This window comes from Physella acuta, unplaced genomic scaffold (genome assembly GCF_028476545.2).
Source record: "Physella acuta isolate Inbredline_101_S28 unplaced genomic scaffold, ASM2847654v3 ptg000621l, whole genome shotgun sequence".
Classification (NCBI taxonomy): Eukaryota; Metazoa; Mollusca; class Gastropoda; family Physidae; genus Physella; species Physella acuta.
The window spans coordinates 335,578-358,108 of NW_026732140.1; the positions used below are offsets into that span (position 1 = coordinate 335,578).

Here is a 22,531-nt window from a genome sequence, read left to right on the forward strand (position 1 = left end):
CCCAAAATTGAGTAGATTTTTACCAGTGTTTCTTCCAGACATTTTAAACTAAATTACACGATGTATTTAAGTTATGTAATCCCAGTGGTTGGGGGGGGGGGGGGTTACACATTTTTCGAGGAAGCTCTCTTTCCCCCCGTTTTCTTTGTTAACAACGCAATACCAAATTTTACTAAATTGATGTAATAAGTTTTAGAGGCTTGATAGTTCAGTAAAAATAAATAAAAACATGTAGCTACTTAATAAGCAAGTTTGTGGGTCTAGTTTTTATAGTTTATTTCTTCAGTATATTTTAATTATTAAAGCTATAAAGCCGTTCAATGATTAGACTTCCACGTAATTTTTCAGCTTCGTCTGATGAGCGAAACTCCACTTCACTTTGAATAGGAGTCATTTTTTTTATGATTGCTTAGTTCAAATATTTTTGTCTTTTCTGACAAAGGGTACTTTGAAAATTAATTGCAACATATTTTTGTAATCTTTTTAGAATAGATGAATATTTAATTCTGTTAAATGTAATAAGTCACGTGATCGTACACTTCATCGCCAGTGACAACAATATATGGGTATAGTTTAAAGTAGAAAACCGCACATTTTATGGATGGGTTGGGTTTTAGCGATGATTTTAAACTATAGTACATGATGTGTAGCTTGAAATACTTTACATTACCAAAGAAATCGATTTTTAATGTGTTCTTAATTTCAATTTTAACTATATGTTATGTTAATGCCTCCAAAACTTACCTGGAATGGGGGGGGGGGGGGGGGTAAGCGAGATCTTTACTACAGTTGTAACAATGATCAGTGCTCTTTGCAGTCAGCTTGGAAATAATTCCTTTAAAAGAATATAGCCCTTGTCTACGAAAAAATCCTTGTTACGTCCTCTAAATTATGTTGACCGTTTATTGTGGCTGTTGATTACATATTTTCAGGTTATAGTTGTGAAGAACGACTGTTAAGACACTAAGGGTTGTATTTAATAAGCAAGTATATTTTGGTGTAGCCCTACCATATCGCAATAATTGTTGAACCAGCTATGTATAAATAACACAAAGATACATCGACTGAGGCATTCTAAATAAATGTTCTTACTTTTAAATGTACTACTGGTTTCTAGAGACTAATAATCATTTCAACAAAAATATTTTCTTTATGTTGCCCTAGCACTGTTCCAGCCACCATTGGACCGCATATAAATTAGTCACAGACACAAAGACTGTATACCTGTTACGAGATATAGTTTTTCTTTATTTCTATGTACTCTTATCTACTGTAGGTGTCATAATTTTTTTTTTAATAAAAAAAAAAAGTCGCATTTTCGACAGATTGTGAACCCCTGCACTCTTCTGATCAAACGTGTGTTTCAAACGTACTTGTTATAGGCATACATGTAACTTAAATTCAAAGAAGCGTTGTTCACCTACATTTTGATATACTTATCAAGTATGTTCTTTCATCAGACATTTTTGGTGATGTTTTAAAAATGTACAAAATTTGTGTTTTCTACTTCCCTTTTTAATTTTTTCAAAAACTGAAAAAAGCCAATTTCCATGCAATTAATTTAAATGATGTACTTATTTTTGAGGTTTGAAAAAAATTGATTCAGTTCCCTGTGTATGTGTGTTTGTGTTGAGTTCAAAAGATTTTGTTTGTGACATATACTTTTACAGATATAACCTATCAAACATGGTACTTTTTATGGTGTTGAAAAAAAAGTTAAAAACCAGTTTTTAAAAAAAAAGTCATAACTTTTTTACTCTTAGGATATATGAACAAATTTAATGCCCACTATCTCAGAATCATGAGTTCTTGACATAGCAACTTTCAAAAAAGCTCTTGGACCGTTTTAAAAAATCAGTTTGACACCCCTACTTTAAATAGATGTTATGTCAATGCCGCTAAAACGCACCTGGAAAAAGGGGGGGGGGGGGGTGGGGCTAAACGAGATCTTTAGGTTAGGTTTGCCTGTCTCCCCTCCTGAGACATAAGCCGCTGACAAGAGCTTTCCAGGCGTCTCTGTCCTGGGTTACTCTCTGCAACTGTCCTCGGGTGTATCCAATCTTCTTGGTGTCTTCTTCCAGGTCACGCCTCCAGGTCTTTCCTGGTCTGCCTCTCCTGCTGCCCTGTGGATTCCAGTTGAGGGCCTGTCTTGTTATGCTGGGTGCAGGCTTCCTGAGTGTGTGGCCAATCCATTTCCATTTTCTCTGCAGGATCTCTACTTCAGCTGGTAGTTGATTTGTCAGTTTTGCCATAGAACATAATTTCTGATGGTTTTAGGCCACCAAATTTGCAGGATCTTTCTGGAGCATGAGTTTATAAATGATTATATTTTCCTCTTATTTATATCAGCTCCATAGAGTAAAGCATTTTTTACAAGTGTGTTGAAGATCCGGATTTTTATTCCAAGGGTTAAATCTCCAGAACCCCAAACATTTTTTTTTTAGTTGGTTGAAAACTGCTCTTGCCCTGCCCGTCCTTATTTGTATGTCTGCTTCTGTCCCACCCTGCTTATCAACAATACTTCCAAGGTAGGTGAATCTATCCACTTCTTCTATGGATTCTTCTGCCAGTGTTATAGGGTCGTTGTTTGATGCATTGACTTTGAGAACTTTACTCTTCCCTCCATGAATGTTCAGGCAACACTGTTGGCTTTATCTTGAATGTGCTGTTGTGTGTGAGAAAGAAGGGCCAGGTCATCCAGCTGGCTCCACAGTGTCCACTGTATACCGTTCCGCTTTTTCTCTGTTGACATCTTCATAATCCAGTCTATGGCCAGTAGGAACAGGAATGGTGAAAGTAGGCAACCCTGCCTTACTCCAGTCCGTACTGGGAAGGCCTCTGTAGTCTGTTGGCCATGCATTACTCTACATTTGAGACCTTCATATGAAGACATAATAATGTTGACTATTTTATGTGGCACCCCGTAGCGTCTCAACAATTCCACTGGCTATTCAGGTTATCAAAGGCCCTCTCGTAATCTTTGAAATTAATATAGAGAAATGAGTTCCACTCTTGGGTATTTTTCAATAATGATGCGCAGGGTAGCAATTTGGTCTACGCATGACCTTTCCTTCCTAAAGCCTGCCTGTTGATCTCAAAGCTGGGGGTCTATCGCTTCCTTCATTCTGTTTAATAATATTCTGTTGAAGACTTTGCCTGGGATGGACAAAAGTGTTATCCCTCTATAGCTAGTGCATGCACTAAGATCGCCTTTTTTGGAAGTTTTATGAGTAGTCTCTCCTTCCACTCCTCTGGTATTTGTTCATCTTCCCACATTTTCTTGAAGAGTGTGTGCAGTAGTGTGGTGCTAGTTTCTATATCTGCTTTCTGTGCTTCTGCCGGTTTACCATCTATTTCTGGAGCTTTCCAATTTTTCAGATGCTTTATGTATCTCTTCTTTTGAAGGTGGGTTACAGTCTATAGGGAGATCACTTGCAGCTGGTGGTATATCCTGCATGCACTCTGGTGTTGGTATATTCAGTAGTTCTTCAAAATGTTCTACCCATCTCTTCATCTGTCCTTCTGCATCAGGTATTATCTTTCCATTTTTGGTCTTCACTGGCCTCTCTGGCTTACTGTACTTCCCAGATATCTTCTTAATTGTTTTGTACACGTCCCTAATATTCCCATCGTGAGATGTTTACTATCGTTTTAACAATTTGCATATGTATTAATGATCAGTGCAGGGAACCCCTGCTAACACGTTAAATCGTTGTTGTTGTTTTTTTAATGTAAAGTATTTCAACTTAGCAACACACCATGTACCATTTAGTTTGAAATCATCGCTAAAACCCAAACCATCCATGAACTCGGGTTTTTCTACTTAAAAATATACCCATATATATTGTTGACATTAGCGACGAATTTTACCATCACGTAACCTTTTACATTAATTAAACAGATAAAAATATTCAGCTATACTAAAAAGAGTATTAGATAAGCTGTAATATGTTTTCACATTAGGTTATCCTCTGTCAGAGAAGATAAAAAAATTTGAACTAAGCAAGCTGAAAAAAATTAGACTGCTTTCAAAGTGAACGAAATGGAATTTATATAGAAAATATATACTTTTGCCTCCCGGAAATTTCAAGTGCACCCCCGGAGAAAAAAGTCTGGAAGAAATACTGTGAGTAGTAGGGACAGTCGCTCCCCTAAGACCATTTTAGTGGCGCCTTTTGGGGGGGAGGGGGATTAATTAAATAAAATTTTAACAGACATTCAAGTTTCAGTTATTACTATAAATTTCTGGAGCAAAACCTAACCGATAACGACTAGTATGGTTATAAACCACGAGAGGTTGGTTTTTGCAGTAGTTAACTAAAGATTGGATTTATTGGATGTTTTTAGTAAACTAAACAAAATATTTTTTTTAAAAGCCACAACAATGTTTTCATTTTAAAATATTTCTGAAAATCTAAATACCGGTAAACACTAAAGCTGATAAAGCGAAGGCTGGTTCTTAATTTTGCTACCTCCCCTCAGCTTCAAATAATTTAAAATCTAAATTTTCCTAATAACCTTCTATAATAGATTGGAAACACTGACGAGAAGCCGCGTTGATTGTTAACAAGCCTTTATTCAGCCATGATGGAGAGAGAGGAACAGGAAGTAACAATAGATAAATACAAGGGACATCACTCAATAACAACATTATAAATATAACTAATACAAGAAGAGTGAGTTCCCCTGACCTCACAAATTCCAATATATTACATCCCTTTACCCTTAGTAAACACAACACATCTCTCAATAGAACAATTGACAGTATCTTAAAATCACCAATATATTGCAACATGAACATTATGGTAGATTACATCTTTACAAACAATGCACAATATGTTACAACATAATTAAGATACAACACAATGATGTCAAAGTCCTTTTGACCTTTAAAATCATAGGTCTAACTTATTTGGGACTTTGATTGTCCTGCTTGACCTTCTCAGTGGCTTTTGATTTGGTGACTCAAGATTCTGACCATATGGATTCTCTATCTCAGGAGGTCTAGGATTTAAATCATTAACTCCAGAATTTACATTTTCTGACTCCAGACTACTTGGTTCACTCATATCAACAGAACTTGGTTGTGGAACAAACTGAGTTGGTGTGAACTGTTCAGATTTGGTGGGATTGACAGATTCACACTTATTATCTGCACAAGTTATTTTTAACTGGTCTGCATGTCTACGGACTACAAGTCCATCATTTGTTTTTACTTTATAAGACACAGGTCCTGTACATTGAACAATTTGACCTGGTATCCATTTTTCCTTTCTCCCATAGTTTCTTAGATACACATTCTCATTAACACCAAATTCTCTTTCAATGCATGTTTTGTCATGATTTAATGGAACTATTTTTGAATTGGCATCTGGAAGTATTATGCTATTCAGTAGCGTACGCAGGGGGGGAGCAGGGGGAGCGGCCGCTCCCCCTCTGGCCATTTTCAGCAAAGTGGCGCCTTTTTGGAAACTTTTTAAACTCCACGTTTTAAACAATGATATTTGTTAAAAAATATTTTTGTCGGCACATCTATGTAAATCACAAGATTTCTTTTCATGCAGCAATTAAGCATTATTGTACTAGTCTAGTAGTGTCTACGTTTACAATACGTATTAACAGCTGCATCAGTTCTAAAAATAACCATTACGATGCATTGCAATGTTTAAAAAACCTCTACGGTAGTACCACTTGGCAAGAGGGGTGTTAAGTTTAAGGCAACTGTATAATGTATTTGCTTACGAATAACTGAATTAGAAAATGTTATACATAAAACTTCACACATAATTACTTTATATATGCAGTTTGAATCGTGTGATTAATTTTAAAAAAAATTACAATTCAGAAACAAATACAACTGATGTGGCACCTCTATTTAAATTTACTTATGAGGAAACTGCGTAGTGGTTGGTTATCCCCCCCCCCCCCTTAACACACCTCACCACCACAATTGTGTAGAGCGACATTAATGTCACACCTAGGTATACACTGGGTTGGATAATTGACCTAAAGTGACCGGACAGTGGTGAATGAAGTTGACCCCTCCCCAACCCACCTTGAACTGATCTGTTAAGTACATGTAGAAAAACGCGTACCAAAGTACCATGCCGCCAGAAAATCGGCTTTTTAAACGTAAAACTCTGTGAATATTGTTTTTGCAATTACCAGTAAAAAGGTGTGTGATCAATACAGTGATCTAACCCATACCTATCACTATGTTAAAAATTGAACTTTAAAGATCACAAAGAAGCAGTAGTTAATTAAAATATATGATCTGAACTTAAAGACTGATATTTAGTTAAATTTAGGCTCTTATTCCAAACGAGAAAAATGGCCCGTTGAGGAAGGATACACCGGGCGCTAGGTTGATAGTGCTGTCTCTTTTCTCTAAACTAAAACCAACCCATCCCCCACACACACCTACCCCCAACCCCCAACCCCACCCCCCCCCCCCCACACACCCCATCCCCACCCCCACCCCAGCCCCACCCACCCACCCCCACCCCCACCCCCCAAAAAAACATGTCTACCGTCCCATTCAACGAAATATAATTATATACTTTTTCCAGTGTCCGCCCCCTCCCCGAAAATTCTACCCCCGCCCCCGAAAATTTCAAGTACCCCCACCCCTCTCCGGGGAGGAAAAAGTCTGAAAGAAACACTGGTGTTGCGCTTAGCCTCTACGCGAAGAATTGCATTAAAGAAATTGCGAGAAAACCACTTTTTAGATTAGACACATTAATTAGGCGGTAATTTTATTATAGAGTATCGATGAGGAAACCACCCCACCCCCCCCCCCCCCCACACACAACCCCCACCCCCCACCCCCACCCCCCACTCCCAAAAAAAAACATGTCTACCGTCCCATTCAACGAAATATAATTATATACTTTTTCCAGTGTCCGCCCCCCTCCCCGAAAATTCTACCCCCGCCCCCGAAAATTTCAATTACCCCCACCCCTCTCCGGGGAGGAAAAAGTCTGAAAGAAACACTGGTGTCGCACTTAGCCACTACCCGAAGAATTGCATTAAAGAAATTGCAAGAAAACCACTTTTTAGATTAGACACATTAATTAGGCGGTAATTTTATTATAGAGTATCGATGAAGAAATTTCTTTTGAGTTAAGGAGGGGGGGGGGGCTCAGACGTTCTTACGCGGAGGGGGGGGGGCTTCGCCCCTACCCGAAGAATTGTATGCAAGAATTTCTTCACGCAAACCATTTAGATTAGACAACATTTCCTTTTTATTCAATGTTTACGCGATAATCAATGACGTCATTATATTACTGTGTGCACTTTCCGCCTTGAGATTATTTTCTACTCTGTGCTAAATGTGTCGACGTCATACTTCGTTTTTCGAAATACTATGCATGTTTTTAATTTCCTTGTGTTTTCTCTAGAGCGTTCTTGTCAGACAGAGCGTTCTTGCCAGACAGAGCGTTCTTGTCAGACAGACAGCGAAACTATTATTATAGATGTTTTTCTATTATTTAGAAATGCGTGGTTTTATACCAACCCTGATTTTAAAAACTTTCATTATGGTTTAATACTTTAGCATTTATGATAACGATATATTAAAGTCTGATTACAGACAAAAACATTTTGTAAACACGAATAGAGTTAAACAATTTCATTATATTCTAAAGTAATTTCTTATTTCTCCAGGGTGCTACTTTCAATTAATTTTACATCATAGCGAAGTAATGACATACAGTTAGTAATATATATATATATATATATATATATATATATATATATATATATATATATATATATATATATATATATATATATATATATACGTATATAGAACGTGTTAAACATTCGGCGCCTTTTTTTTTTGCTCTTTTCGCTCCCCCTACAACGAAAACCTGGATACGCCTCTGATGCTATTATTCAGATCCTTGACTGACATAGATTTCTTTGATTGATCAATTTTCTCAGGTAATCTGATAGTGCTTTTTAGTAACCAAAAATACTGTTTAAAAGTAATATCCTGGACTATATCACTTTGCAACTGTGATCCAGTATTTAAAGTGGGTGGATTAAATGGCAAAAATCTTTTTTCTTTTCTTTTGATGTTACCCTTTTAGTTTCTGTAAGTGCTAATGATGTTAGCAAAGTTGTTTGATGATCACATTCCTTCTTACTAATGTATTCTCTTTAAAACATTTGAAATTGCCATATCACCATAATCATTTATTAAGTTACAAATACTTTGTTTAGGTAACTCTGACTGATAATGGACTGTATCTTCTCCATCTTTTAGACTTAATTCCATTTTTCTTATTTTATATGGCCTTAAGTCATCATTCACAGACTCTTCAGGCCAACCATTCTTACAGTACTCATATACTTTTATCAAGCACTCATCTTTTTGTGTTTCTCTTTTAATATCATTCACATTTATATTGGAGTTATCCATGATAGTGAAGAGAACAAATACATCTTCTGGTACATAGCTAAGGCTTTGGTTTTTTAAAGGTAATCTACTAAGACTATCTGCACTATTCTCAGATCCAGGTTTGTATTTCAATTCATAATTGTATGCAGTTAGTGTGATAGCCCATCTTTGAATTCTTGGTGAGGCATGCTCAGGTAGGGTTTTGTTTTCTCCAAATAAACCTAGCAATGGTTTATGATCTGTAAAGATGGTGAACTTCCTACCAAACAGAAACTTATGAAATTTCTTAACACCAAAAATGATGCCTAAGCCTTCCCTATCTAACTGAGAATAATTTTTCTCAGCCTGATTCAAAGATCTACTGGCAAAAGCAATGGGTCTGTCACCCTTTTCATCTATGTGGGACAAGACTGCTCCTACACCATCTGGTGAAGCATCACATGTTAATATAAGTCTTTTCCCTGGGTCATAGTGAGTTAGTAAGGTGTCAGAAGACAAAGCTTCTTTTGCTGTATTAAAAGCAGCTTCTTGTTGTTTACCCCAGTGCCAAGTTGCATTTTTCTGCAGCAGCTTGTACAGTGGTGATAGTTTACCAGACAGATTCCCTATGAACTTCGCATAGTAATTTATCAAGCCCAAAAAAGCTCTTAGTTGTTGGGTATTTTCAGGTTTGGGTGCTTCTTTAATGGCTTTTGTTTTCTCAGGTTGAGGTCTGATACCTTGCTTGCTTAATATATAACCAAGAAAACTAATTTCTGTCAGCATGAATTGACATTTATCTTTGTTTATCTTTAAACCTTTTTCACCAACTATTTTCAATACTTTATCAAGTGTTTTAAGATGTTCAGTGTCATTCTTACCAGTTATGTACACATTGTCAAAGTACACACAAACATTTGGAATATCCTTAAAAATACTGTCCATGACAGCTTGGAAAATTCCAGGGCTAGATGATATGCCAAAACATAGTCTTTCATATTGGTAGAGTCCTTTATGTGTGTTTATTGTCGTATAGACTTTTGAATCTGGATGCAGTTCTAGTTGAGTGTAAGCATGACTAAAGTCTAATTCAGTGAATTTGTCTCCTCCTGCCAAATTCAAAGAAATTTCCTCAATGTTAGGAATAGGGTACCTATTTAGCTCTATTTGCTTATTAAGTATAGCTTTATAGTCTCCACAAATTCTTACAGAACCATCCTTCTTTAACACTGGTACAATGGGCGTTGCCCAATCGGAATAGTCTACCTTCTTTATGATGCCATTAGATTCCAATCTACTTAGCTCATTTTCAATTTTATTCCTCATTGCATAAGGTGGAACTCTAGCTTTGCAGTATCTTGGATTTGTGTCTTTAATGCTTAACTTCACTGTTCTATCATTTAGTAATCCAGGATTACCAAAAACACATTTATTTTCAGATATAACTTTATCTATTGAAGTAAAACTAGATTCTCTTGCTTTGATCAATGAAAATATACTCTCCCAATTTAACTTAAGATCACTTAACCAGTTCCTACCTAGTAATGGTGGTCCATTTCCTTCAACCACAAGAAGAGGAAGTTTAACACTTTGACCATTATAACTTACATGAACCATACACTCTCCTATTACCGGAACATTGTCACCAGTGTATGTTGTTAGACACTTGTGACATGGTTGTAGAGGCACTGATCCTCCTGTGACAGCGTCAAAGTCCTTCTTTGTTATGACTGTTAGAGATGCTCCAGTGTCAAGTTGGAAGCTGATGCTCTTACCGTTGATATTAACTAGTACATTGATGGGAGCATGACTTATTGATTTCACAGAGAATAGGTTGAAATCCGGCTGCGAATCAGTTTGAGCATTTTCACAGGTAGAGTGGTTCATTGGTTGGGTTAGGTAGTCTTGCTGAGAGTTAACATAGTGCTGCCTTTGGTTGCGGTACTGTCTTGACTGGCTAGATTTAGCAACAGACGAAGACTTTGCAAAGCAGGCCTTAGCAATGTGACCTTGCTTACTGCACTTATAACAAGTTGCTGACTTGAGCTTGCATCGATGAGATGCATGGGGACCGTTGCATCGATGACATTTTTGATAATTATTACTAGATTTAGATCTAGGCTTTAAACGTGCAGGCTGTTTAGCATAAGTTGAAATGCTCTGATGGGGTTGGTGTTTGTTGACTAACCTGCTGTTTCCTGCATGGATCCCTGGAGGCGTTAGAGATTTTGCCGCATCTGATGACTGCTGGAATGAAGTTGCGAGTTGTATTGCTTTTTCCAATGTTAGATCTGACTCGAGCAGCAACTTTCTTTGAACATCCGGGCTGTTTACACCTGTCACAAACTTTTCACATAGTCTGTCAGACAGCGTGTCTCCAAATTCACAAAATCTACTTAAATGACGTAAAGCAGCAACATATTCTGATATTGACTCGTTTGGTTGACGAGTCCTACCGTCAAATCTAGCTCTAGACAGGAACTTTGATGGTGCGGGCGCATGGTGGTCTGTTAGCAATTTGCTCAGCTCGTTAAAGCTCTTGGTAGTTAGACTAGCTGGTGCGCATAAGTCCTTTAATAGCCTAAATTGTTGAGGCCCTATGACTGTTAACAAAACAGCTCTCTTTTTGGCTTCTATCGTCACGTCGTTAGCTTCAAGGTAAAAGCTTAACCTATCTAGATAATCATGAATGATTTCATCATTCGAATCAAATTCTTTTATTTGGCCATACAGCGCCATTATTCTAGAAATACTTAGCCAATATGCTCTAGCAAACCTCTTTTTGAGTAAGTAGGTGCTCTTTCTAGTGGATTATTTATCCTCGTCGCCAGATATAATAGATTGGAAACACTGACGAGAAGCCGCGTTGATTGTTAACAAGCCTTTATTCAGCCATGATGGAGAGAGAGGAACAGGAAGTAACAATAGATAAATACAAGGGACATCACTCAATAACAACATTATAAATATAACTAATACAAGAAGAGTGAGTTCCCCTGACCTCACAAATCCCAATATATTACACCTTCCCTAGATCGACTGGCTCACGATTATAAACATTCTCGCGAACTACAGCTCACTAGACTGGTAGGTCTCGATCGAATGATTCAATTGTGTTATCTCCCTTGATTTTGAAACCGTTTAGTTTATTGTTACTGACTTATTAAAAATCTAATTTAATTTAAAAAAAGACTTGTATTGTCATCAAAGTGGAACGTATCTTTAAGGTTTGAATGAAATCGCTGCATTAGAAGTGGGTCAAAATTGAGTTACAAGATTTGCCACTCACCCACAAACAGACGTTGCGAACTACATAAAAGATTGTAAAAAAAAAAAACAACCGCTTACTCGCCGGTCATTAAGTTCAGTTTCGGTTTTGTTTCAATTGGACTGATTCCTTTAATGATTGTAAATCGTCATTGTAATCTCTCATCTGTGACCGCAATCAACAAATCCTGTCTTCTTTTTTTTAATGTTAATTTTTACCAGAATATAATAAAGTGGGAGTGATCTCTCCTAAACTTTCTCGAATATGCTTATATATCACTAAGTGGCTGGTAATTTGGGATATAGAAATGATTTTTAATAAATTTGTAATTACTTAACCTTTTTTAAAATAGAATAGAATCTCCTAGAAAAATAATTGCGCACGAAGTGAACTGCAAACAATGCGTGTATAATGTTGCGGAATATTCATATGCGTTTTTATTTTTAGAAATCGGAAATAGACTAAAATTACTACTTCCTGTCAACGAAATTCACTCAAAATTTGAAAGAATGCAGCAAATTAGATCTTTTACTTATATGTGAAATTTCGTTTATCTATCTGAAACAGTACTCAAGTTATAGGCTTTTGAAAAACCAAAAGTAGAAAAAGTTTCACTTTTGGTTACCGGAAATTGCTGAAAAGTTTATACAAAACTATAAATTTTATATTATAGGCCTACTTATAATATATGAAATTTCATCAATCTAGCTGTAACGGTACTCAAGTTATCGTGTTTACAGACACACATCCTCACAGACACCCAGACATACGGACAAAGTTGCATAACTATTTTTTTTCGATTGTAAAAACGTGTGATTTGTGAACATTTAGATTTTTTCACTATACGTATACGAGAAAGTTAAAAAACGACGGAATCGTAATTAAAGAAGAACGTTAAGATGCACCTAGGATTTTAAATTTAATGCAGCAAAGGTTATTTAAGTTTACAAACAAATAAAGACGATCTCAATGCCGAAGAGCTAGGCCCATTAAAGCATGGGGCCTAGGGCGGTTTCCCCAGTCACCACCCGAAATGCCGCCTCTGCGTACAGGCCAATATTTGCAGGATTTTAAAAAAAATATTCTGTGTATACAAATCACATTAATCTTCAACCTTGTAAAGCTGCAACTGTAAAGTATCCAAATCAAAACTTGGTGAGTTATTATCCATAATGTTTATGATTTTTTTAGACCGAAGACTCTGTCTAAGAAAGTTCTTGATCTTCTTTTATATTCAATAATTTCTCTGCAGAGTATATGAAAAGCGTCTGTTACCTTGGTAACATCTTCAGATGCGGAAACTTCCATAAAAGAGCAGCATAAGTCTGCAGCCAATCTCGCGCCTGTGATAATACAAAGAAATATTTGATTAAAAATATTGTATCTGTTTTAGGGCTACTGCTCTCTTAGTCCCACTCCCTCCTTAGAAATATATAGGCCTACATTTGGGAAAATAGATTTTCTTGGAATATCGCAATTTTAAACATTATTTGCCGAAATTAGTTTGCGTTTTAACAATAGCGACTAAAAATAATAAAGTAAAAATCTAACATTGTGGGTGAAATGCTAGCATAAGTTTGTAAAAAAAAAAAAAAAAAAAGAAATTACCTTCGTCTTGTGAAACTTGTCTGATGTGAGCCAAGTCTGCTTTATTTCCTACAAGAATTACAGGAACGTGGCTGACTTTTTTCATATCCTCCAGCTTACGTCGAACCTCTGAAAGAACTTCGAATGTCTGTCTGGAGGTCACCGAGTAGACTAAGACAAACCCATCAGACCAACGTACAACGTCTTCTCGAGCTCCCATATCTTCATCCTGGCATGAAACATTCGTTCAATTATAAAGCCGCATTGTTTAGTTTTTGCCGTACTGACACATATCATTTATCTAGTCATTATTTAGTTTGTCGAACAAAATGAGTGCTGCATAAAGTAAATCTAAACTCAGATCAAAGGGAGATATGGATTTCACAATCCATATTTTCATATAACATTAAAATAAATTGAAATTTTGTTTATATAAACGATTCTAGCCGGAACAAATCGCATACGCAGTGGGGGGGGGGGGGGGGGGGGGGGGTGCCTCAATCGATGTACTGTGCTTGCGTATATTTACCATAATGTCAAACTCTAATCCTCCCTAACCAGTCTCTTTCAGGTATCTATTCGTGGGCACCGTGCCCCCCGACCCCAAAGAAAAGAAATGCAACTGCCCCCCCCCCCGTGAAAAAGTGAGAAAAAGCCTGAAAGAAACTGTCTCTAACCCTAGTATCTAAACTTAGAATCCTAACCTTAATTTGCCTTAATTGCAATCCTTAATGGTAACCCTAAAACTTAATCCTAACCCACAACCCTTCAAAAGTGCAACAGCAACTTTTACTTTTATTTACCACCTAAAATAAGAAAAATAGCAAAAAATAAATAAACTAAAAAAAAAAACAAAAAAAAACTCAGAGCCCAAAAGAATGGAACCCACGCCACGAAAACAAGCAGACTAAAGTGCAACAACTTTTCAGGTCGTCGAACAACTTCGACGACCTGAATAGTATTCTAAAAGAAAGAATGCATAGCGTGATTTATTTACACGCTGTGCTATTTTTATTTAAATAATAATAATTGTTTTAAAAAAACACGAACACTGCTGTTTTAATTGCAGAATAAAAATTTGATGTTTTTTTTTAAAAAATGTAAGTACTTTTATGTTAAATTTAACAAGTTGACCCCCAGGTGGACCCGAACGCCCACCTCCACCATGCGTGGACGTCTTAAAAGAACTTTTTTAACATAAAGGGAAAAGAGAGAGTCTCTTCTTTAACGTAATGTGTAAAGGTGGACTCCTACATGTTTTTTGTTTTGTTTTTTTAACACAATATGTGCGTTTTCTATTTTTAAAACTTGACTTACATTGGATCTTGTATCCAGCAGCTCAAAAGTTACAGATTCGCCCTCCAGCATTATGACACACTTATATTTGTTTTCTAGAAAGGAAATAGTGGAGATAATATTACAGCAGATCATAATTGAAGCTGGTGCTGTGTTTAAAGCGTGATCTTTAAAATCGTGTTTTTGGTTGACTGTGGTCATATAAAAACTGTATCCTTAATGTAGCTGGTCAGACATCGCGCAATTAATACATAAAACAAAATTATAAACTCCATAAAAGTTATATAATATTTCCACAAAACACCAACACTCAGTTTTTAGGGACACCCCCTCCCATACACAAACACGGTAAATTGTTAATATTTTTAAAACAATATTGGAAGTGCTTATTTTGTTATACATTAATTATTTTAATAAATAAACCGGGAGTGATCTCCCCTAAACTTTTTCGAATATTTTTATATAAAATAACAGGGGATGGGAACTCGGGCTATAGACATGATTTTTAATCCATTTTAAATACTTAAAGTTTTAAAAATAGAATAAAATCTCGTAGACAAATTAATTGCACACCAAGTGAACGCCAAATAAAAAAGCGCATAATAGTGCGCAATATTATTAGTACTTTTAAAATTTACATTAGTTTTTTGAGAAATCGGAAGTAGCGTAAATTACTACTTCCGGTCAACGGAAATTACTCAAAATTTAACAGAAGGTAGAGAATTAGATCTTTTACTTACATGTGAAATTTCATTTATCTATCTGAAATAGTACTCAAGTTATAGGCTTTTGAAAAATTCAAAGTAGAAAAAGTACCACTTCCGGTTGTCGGAAATCGCTCAAAAGTTGATACGGATCTACGATTTTGATATAATACTTATATATGAAATTTCATCAACCTAGCTGTAACGGTACTCAAGTTATCGTGTTTACACACGGACACACACACAGACACACAGACACACACAGACATACGGACAAGATTGCAAAATTATGTTTTTCCGTATCAGTGAGGTGTAAAACGTCGAGATTTGTAAAAATCTCGATTTTTTTTTTTGCACGATTACAATACTTTCTCTATACTACGTATATACGAGAAAGTAAAAAAGTATCAACCTGTTAAAGAGTAAATGAACACAATCTGTTTAAGATAGTGATTTTATCTTATTTATGCAAACATTTAAAAGTAAAGGTTTTGCGAAAAAAAAAATCAAGGGCATTGTCATAGACTCAGGGGTCTCCAAACTAAGGCCCGCGGGCCGCATGCGGCCCGCGAAGTCCTCTCATCCGGCCCGCGGATATCTTTTTGTCCACGGAAAAAAAGTTTGTTGGAGGTGGCTGAGGAACTATGCCCAGAAAATTCAAAACAACTTGAAAATGTATCTTTGGGTGCTAATACAATAGACTGGAAAAGTCTATGTAATCATACTAAATTTTAAAAAAATTATTTTTAAAAATATGGCAAGCGATAAAATTATAGCTACAATTTAAAAATTAAAGTCGATAAGGAACCATCGATTACACTCCTTTTCAGATTTTTGTGTTGAACATAAGCCGTTGAAAATGATTTTGAATTTTTGTATAAATTTAAATATTTAATAAAAACCGCCCTCAACCCCACCTTGAACTGAACTGAAGTGGCCAGGGAGAGTAAAAAGATTAAAGTCATAACATTTTTTGTCCGTGATATTAGATTCTAGTGATAAATACGAACAAGGTGATTCAAGAAAACAAAATGGCGAACAAGGGAATATTTTCAGTTCGATTCAGGCTTTTAAAATTCGTTTGTATCCCTTTTCATTATAGTTGGCTTATTTTTTTATGACTGTTATGCTCAGATTACTAATATCTAACAAATACTAACATTATTCTTATTAATTGTTACCAATGTTTTTGTAGAATGTTTTTAACGCATGTTTCATTATTTTTGTTAGGCCTGTGACTACTCACTGTAAGACTTACAGTGTAAGTTCTGTGAGTGCTCTAAGCTAGAGATCTAGAATCAAGCCATACGTTTCTAGATTAGAGATCTAGATCTAATCTAGATCTAGATTATCTAGACTAAAATAAATTTATATCGAGAATCCAGTACTAGATCTAGATTCTAGGAGGAGTACTCTAGAGACTCTAGAGTCTAGACACTAGAGAATAGAGATCTATTCTAGATCTAGAGTCTAGATTCTAGATCTAGAATCTATAGTCTATTAACTTTAATTTAATTATTATCTAGAAGATCTAGATTTTCTAGATATCTAGTCTTGAATCTAGATCTAGATTTCTAGATCTAGAATCTAGATCTAGTCTAGTAGTAGATCTAGTTCTAGATCTAGAATTTTACGGCTTTTTAATATGTTTAATTATTTATTAAATATAAAAACACTAGATCTAGATCTAGAATCTAGATCTATTCTAATTTATAAACTTAATAGTTAATACTCAATAATACTTTATAATACTAATAACTAATACTAACTAGATTTAGATCTAGATCTATAGAAGTAACTTTATATAAGTAGATCTAGTAGAGAATAAGAGATCTACTCTAGTCTAGATCTAGAATCTAGAAGTTATATAATATATTTATAAAAATCTATATTAAATAATTCAATAAGTATATTGAAGTATTTTAAGTTAATAGTAATAATAGATAAGTTAAATAAATTAGGCCCATAGTTTATATTATAAATGTGTAGCTGGTATAAACTAGTTTTATAGACTAGTCATATGTCATATAGATCTAGTAAATAGTTAATCTTAGTCCTTAGTAATTAGTTAGTAGGGCACTACATATACGCCTAGTCTAATAAATGATTAGACTAATTTTTTAGAGCCTACTTGTTAAAATATATTTACTATAGTAGTAGTATTCTATGGTACAGATGACAGTCCTAATACTTACTTTGTTAATATGATTAGGGCCTAGTTAGAGGTAATTACTAATTAGACTTATGATGACTTATGTTAGTCTAATAACTAATAGATTCATATTTAATAGCAGTAGGTCTATAGGCTTAAAATAGTATTGTAAAAAGAATAAAGTATGCTTAATTTTTGCAGTTGTCATATTACTTTTAGTTCAGTAGGCCTATCTAGACTGTAGATTTAGATGTAGTAGCTTTAGTAGTAGTCTAGTAGGCCTGTGATTGGGTAGGTATTTAGTATTTGTATGTCAGTTAAGCAAAGTTAACTAGGCTTAATAAGGCTACAATTTTAAACTTGTAAAAATTACATGTAGCCTAAATAAAAGGTTACAGACTAGTACATTAAATAATATCCAAAATTTAAGTTTAATCTAGATTAGTAGTCTAACAGTAATTTTAGGCCTCTAATAATAATAGTAAAAATTACTGAATAGAAGAGTAGGCTTATTAGTAAAGAGCTGTCTTATTTCAGTTCTACTTAATTAACTTAATATATGACTTAGTCTACTCTTAGTATTATATAGTGATCTTTAGAATTTAAAATGCAGAATAGTTGATAAAGCCAAAAGGTGTCAATTGTCATAGATGGCTTAACTTACTAATCAAATTAATATAATTATCCTAATATTTATTCTAGTATGTGTATGAATTAATGATAGTTATAGATCTAGTAGCCTAGTTTGAATATCAATTTTCAACTAATTCCTGAGGTGGCTAAACATAAGTAGTAGATCTTTATTGATTTCTTTTTCTTTTTTTTTAAATGATATATACATGACTTTTGGACTCTTTTGAAGGCCTATTGTATTTTATGACAAACTCCTTACATTAAAATATTAAAAGTAAACTATTAGACCTATATTTTTAATGAATGGTAATGGTTAGATAGCTCATACAATCCAATATATAAATACACATCATTTCTTTATGATCTTTTTAAGACAGACAAATATTTTTATTTATAACATTAAGAGTTGAAAGTATGTAAACTTAATGAGTTTAATATAACAGTTTATGAAATTCATTTGTTTTTTTTTAGATACTGTGGATTATACAACTGCATACAGAGAAGACAAAAGTCAAGATGAAGCTAAATTTAAAAACTCATCCAAGGATACATGTTGGACCCAAGAAAACTTGTTCATATTGAACAATTATTTTTTTAATATTCTGAATGAATATGGTAATTAAAAAAAGAAAATATAAACTTTGTTATGTTTTTTTTTTCAGCACTCGTTGTGTGTGCTGGTGTATGCGGAAACTAATTATTGCTACCTTTATTCAATAATTAACTTAAACTGGCGAACTATAAATAGTTTTTAAGAATATGGTGCTGAAGTAGATTTCACCTAGTTTTGTTGCCCTTCCATATTAATAAATTGTACGGTCAGCAAAATGTCAAACAGCTTTTACTAAGTTTTACTGCCCATAACCAGTCAGGTACCAGTTAAAGCTGCTTTGAATTTGAATCAGAGACAACCTAAAGGATTAAAATTTCAACTCAAGAACTTTTGCTTTAGCAAATGTGTTCACAAATATGTAGTCCCACTATAAGTCTTACATTTGCATATATCTATCATAGCTGTAAAACATAATGATAAGGGAAGAATCAAGAATATGGGTTTTTGTCAATTCTAGCCATACCACAAATACCAGCATATAAATGTAGACCAGGCTTAGAGAAATATGGCTGATAACTAACCATCAACCACAAATACAACAAACTATAATCACTGCCTGTTTCCTGCTAATGTGTTGTTATTGGCTGTGCAAGTTTATGAAATATTACAAAAGAAAAAGACTTGCTGCTCAGATGCATTCCAGATATTTGAGGAAAAGATGTTTTCTATAAAGGATAGGCAGCTGTAGCAAATGAGGTTAGGGGAAATGTTGAGTTAAGATAAACTATTTAATAATTGTAATGGTAGAGATACCATCAAAACAACAAATGTAATTAGGTTTGTATGAATAATTAATGAATATCCTATAAATTATAGCAAAATGTTGTAGTGGTCTCGGACTTTGAGGTGGTGGGGGAGATTTGGACCTTTGTGTCTAGGGCAGTAGCGTAGCGGGGTGGGGGGGGGGGACGACGACCTTAGGGGGCGCCAAAATGGGTTGGAAAAATAAATTGAAAAGGTTGAGGGGGGTGCAAGGGTGCAAATCAAAAGTTTGAGGGGGGGTGCAAATCTAAAGGTTTGGCGCCGGCAAGGGTCGCTACGCCTCTGGTCAAGCGGGAGGGGGTTCAGAAAGTAAGATGACACTTTTCAATGTTCAACAAACACTCATGTTAAGAAACTGAATTCAAGCCCTTATTTGCATTATTAAAAGTTGTTTTATAAATTGTTATAAAATAATTCATCAATAGGCCTACATTGAATGTTGGAAAAGCCCATAGGTCTAAATATTTTATGAAAATCGCTGCTTTAAAAATATAAAATAGCGGGGGGGGGGGGGGGGGGGTTGGCTTAGGTTTACTTTTTAGGGGAAGGGGGAGGTCTGGCTTCGTTTTGACATCGTTAATAGATGACCCCATAGTCAGAGGTCGATCTAGATTGATTAGGCCTATATTAAATGTTGATATTAATTACGCTTTACTTATTATTACAATGGAATATAGCCTGGTAGTTTATTTATATTAAATAATATAACATCCCCTTTCACCACAACACCCTGACTATACTAATCCAAATTAAAATTAAAATCTTTTGTAAATTACTATTATATTACTAGTAATTTTGTGTTTAAATATTTTTAGCTTTAGTAAAACCGGAAGTGACTTTGTACTTATTTCACAAATATTTTAAAATATTCAATTTTGGTTCAAAAATATGCTTTCTGGCAACACAAAGTGGAAGCACTTCTGGAACCACTTTTCCAGTCTATTGCCCACCGTGTTGCAAACATTGGTGAAAACATTGTGACTCAAATAGCGAAAAATACAAGCAGCAAGTTTTGCTATTTTTACAAGCTTTTATTTAACTTGCTTCCTCTGTCGTCAGTCGTCAGTCTAGACGGAAACGCAGGAGTGAAAATTCGGACAGTTCTACTTGACCGATACAATTCACAGTTGGCACGTGGGTCAAGAGATGAAGACAATGCAATCTGAAACTAAATTTGACTTAATTGGATGCCTAATTAATTTTTTATGAATTAATTAAAATTTGGACCGAATTAGTAGGCATGTCTAGCCAACCACACCACACGCGTCATCACCTTTAATAGCTGCGCCATCACGTAATGGCTGCGTTCAAAAACCATTGCGCGCCTACTGAACGTGATGTTCAGTAGGCGCGCAATGGTTTTTAGTCATGTAACTCTATTGTAAATAAAACATGTAAAGTACTGAAAAAAAATTCATAAAAAACGTTTTAATAACAAGCTTTTATGTAATGATGCACTAAAAAGTAGAAAATAAATTATAGACTACTATTTAAATAACTATAAAGAAAAGCGTATCCAATAGATACTAAAGTGACCCACGCTTTTCTTTATAGTTATTTAAATAGTAGTCTATAATTTATTTTCTACTTTTTAGTGCATCATTACATAAAAGCTTGTTATTAAAACGTTTTTTATGAATTTTTTTTTAAAATTGCAATGGATGAGTCGCTAGACATCTGTTCTACCTCTTAACTGCTTATGTTCATTAGAGGTGCGGATGAAGACATGAACACAAGAGCTGTCTTCCCTACATAACATGTATATCACTGTTGCCGGAGACGATATATTCAATGAGTTAAAAAAACATTTGATGATTATAACTTGGACTGGACTAACCTCAGTTAACTGACTGTTGATGGAGGAAAGTACATGCATGGCAAAAAGAAAGGCTTGGTTGGACAAGCGAATGAGAAAAAATGTTCTACAACCAATGTTCCTGCACGGTATTATGATCCGGTAGTTTCTCCGGGAGGGGGACACTTGAAATGTGTATATATATCTACGTTAATTATATTTCTTCGTGGGGGGAGTAGACGTTCTTCGGGGGGGGGGGGGGGGGGGTTGCACCGCCACCCCGAAGAAATGCCTGAAAGAAACTCTGGCCCCCGAATTGATATTTGATACTTAATGCGGCCCTCGGGTTAAAAAGTTTGGAGACCCCTGTCAGGGGTCTCCAAACTAAGGCCCGCGGGCCGGATGCGGCCCGCGAGGTCCTCTCGTCCGGCCCTCAGAGATCTTTTTGTCTACGGAAAAAAGTTTGTTGTAGGTGGCTGCGGAAAAATGTCACCCCAATGAGATGCCTGAAAGAAACTCTGGCCCCCGAACTTAAATTTGATAGTTAATGCGGCCCTCAGGCTCAAAAGTTTGGAGACCCCTGCGTTAGATGATGGCATCTGCGCTATGTGTAGAACTGTAACATAGGTATTTATGTAGAGAAAAAATGTTATTTTTCCCAAACTGTTAAACAGAAATGTATTTAAAGAATTTAATTAATTTGTTGATACGAGCTGACCCGCGACGTAGCATAAGCCGCCATCTAGTTGTTTTATTTTCTGCGTATCAGCTATTCATAATTTGTGAATTGGACACTACCCCCCCCCCCTCTCGCCTAGTTAAAATAGCCGTTTACAGACCAAAATGAAAAGATCAAGCAGAAATTGTTACCCCCACTTCGTTTCAAATCGTTTAATACTAAATTATCTGCCCCTAATAGCCATAACTAATTCAACCCGGCTCTACGATTGTAAACATTCCTGGTGAACCAAAGCTCACCAGACTGGTGGGGGTGGGGATGGTAGCGATATGCCTGGAGAGCGGGGGAGTAACGCTGTGCGTCTACGTCTTGTCCCGCATGGTCCCATGGTCCCCACGAAGATAATTTTATTTATATATATATATATATATATATATATATATATATATATATATATATATATATATATATATATATATATATATATATATATATATATATATATATATACGAGCTGACCCGCGACGTAGCATACGCCGCTATTTAGATTAATTCCCATTTTTCAGTAATTCATAATTTGTAAATTCGACACTACCAATGGTGTGACTGAAAATATTTTGCTTTAATATACTATTGGTAGCTAGTGAAGGACGATTATC

General features: G+C 35.3%; 1 protein-coding gene across 5 annotated transcripts in view; it reads right to left on the reverse strand.

Annotated features, from left to right (window-relative positions):
- Positions 1-12,553: 12,553 nt before the first annotated feature.
- LOC131948024 (ras-related and estrogen-regulated growth inhibitor) overlaps positions 12,554-22,531 on the reverse strand; it is a 33,815-nt gene continuing 23,837 nt past the window's right edge. For all 5 annotated transcript variants that reach the window (XM_059309482.1, XM_059309478.1, XM_059309481.1 and 2 more), the window contains 3 exons: positions 14,556-14,629; positions 13,260-13,467; positions 12,554-12,994 (listed from right to left, as the gene is read on the reverse strand). In XM_059309482.1, the coding sequence (XP_059165465.1) occupies positions 12,828-12,994; positions 13,260-13,467; positions 14,556-14,629 (449 nt within the window). In that variant the 3' untranslated portion in view covers positions 12,554-12,827. The remainder of the gene's footprint in view (positions 12,995-13,259; positions 13,468-14,555; positions 14,630-22,531) is intronic.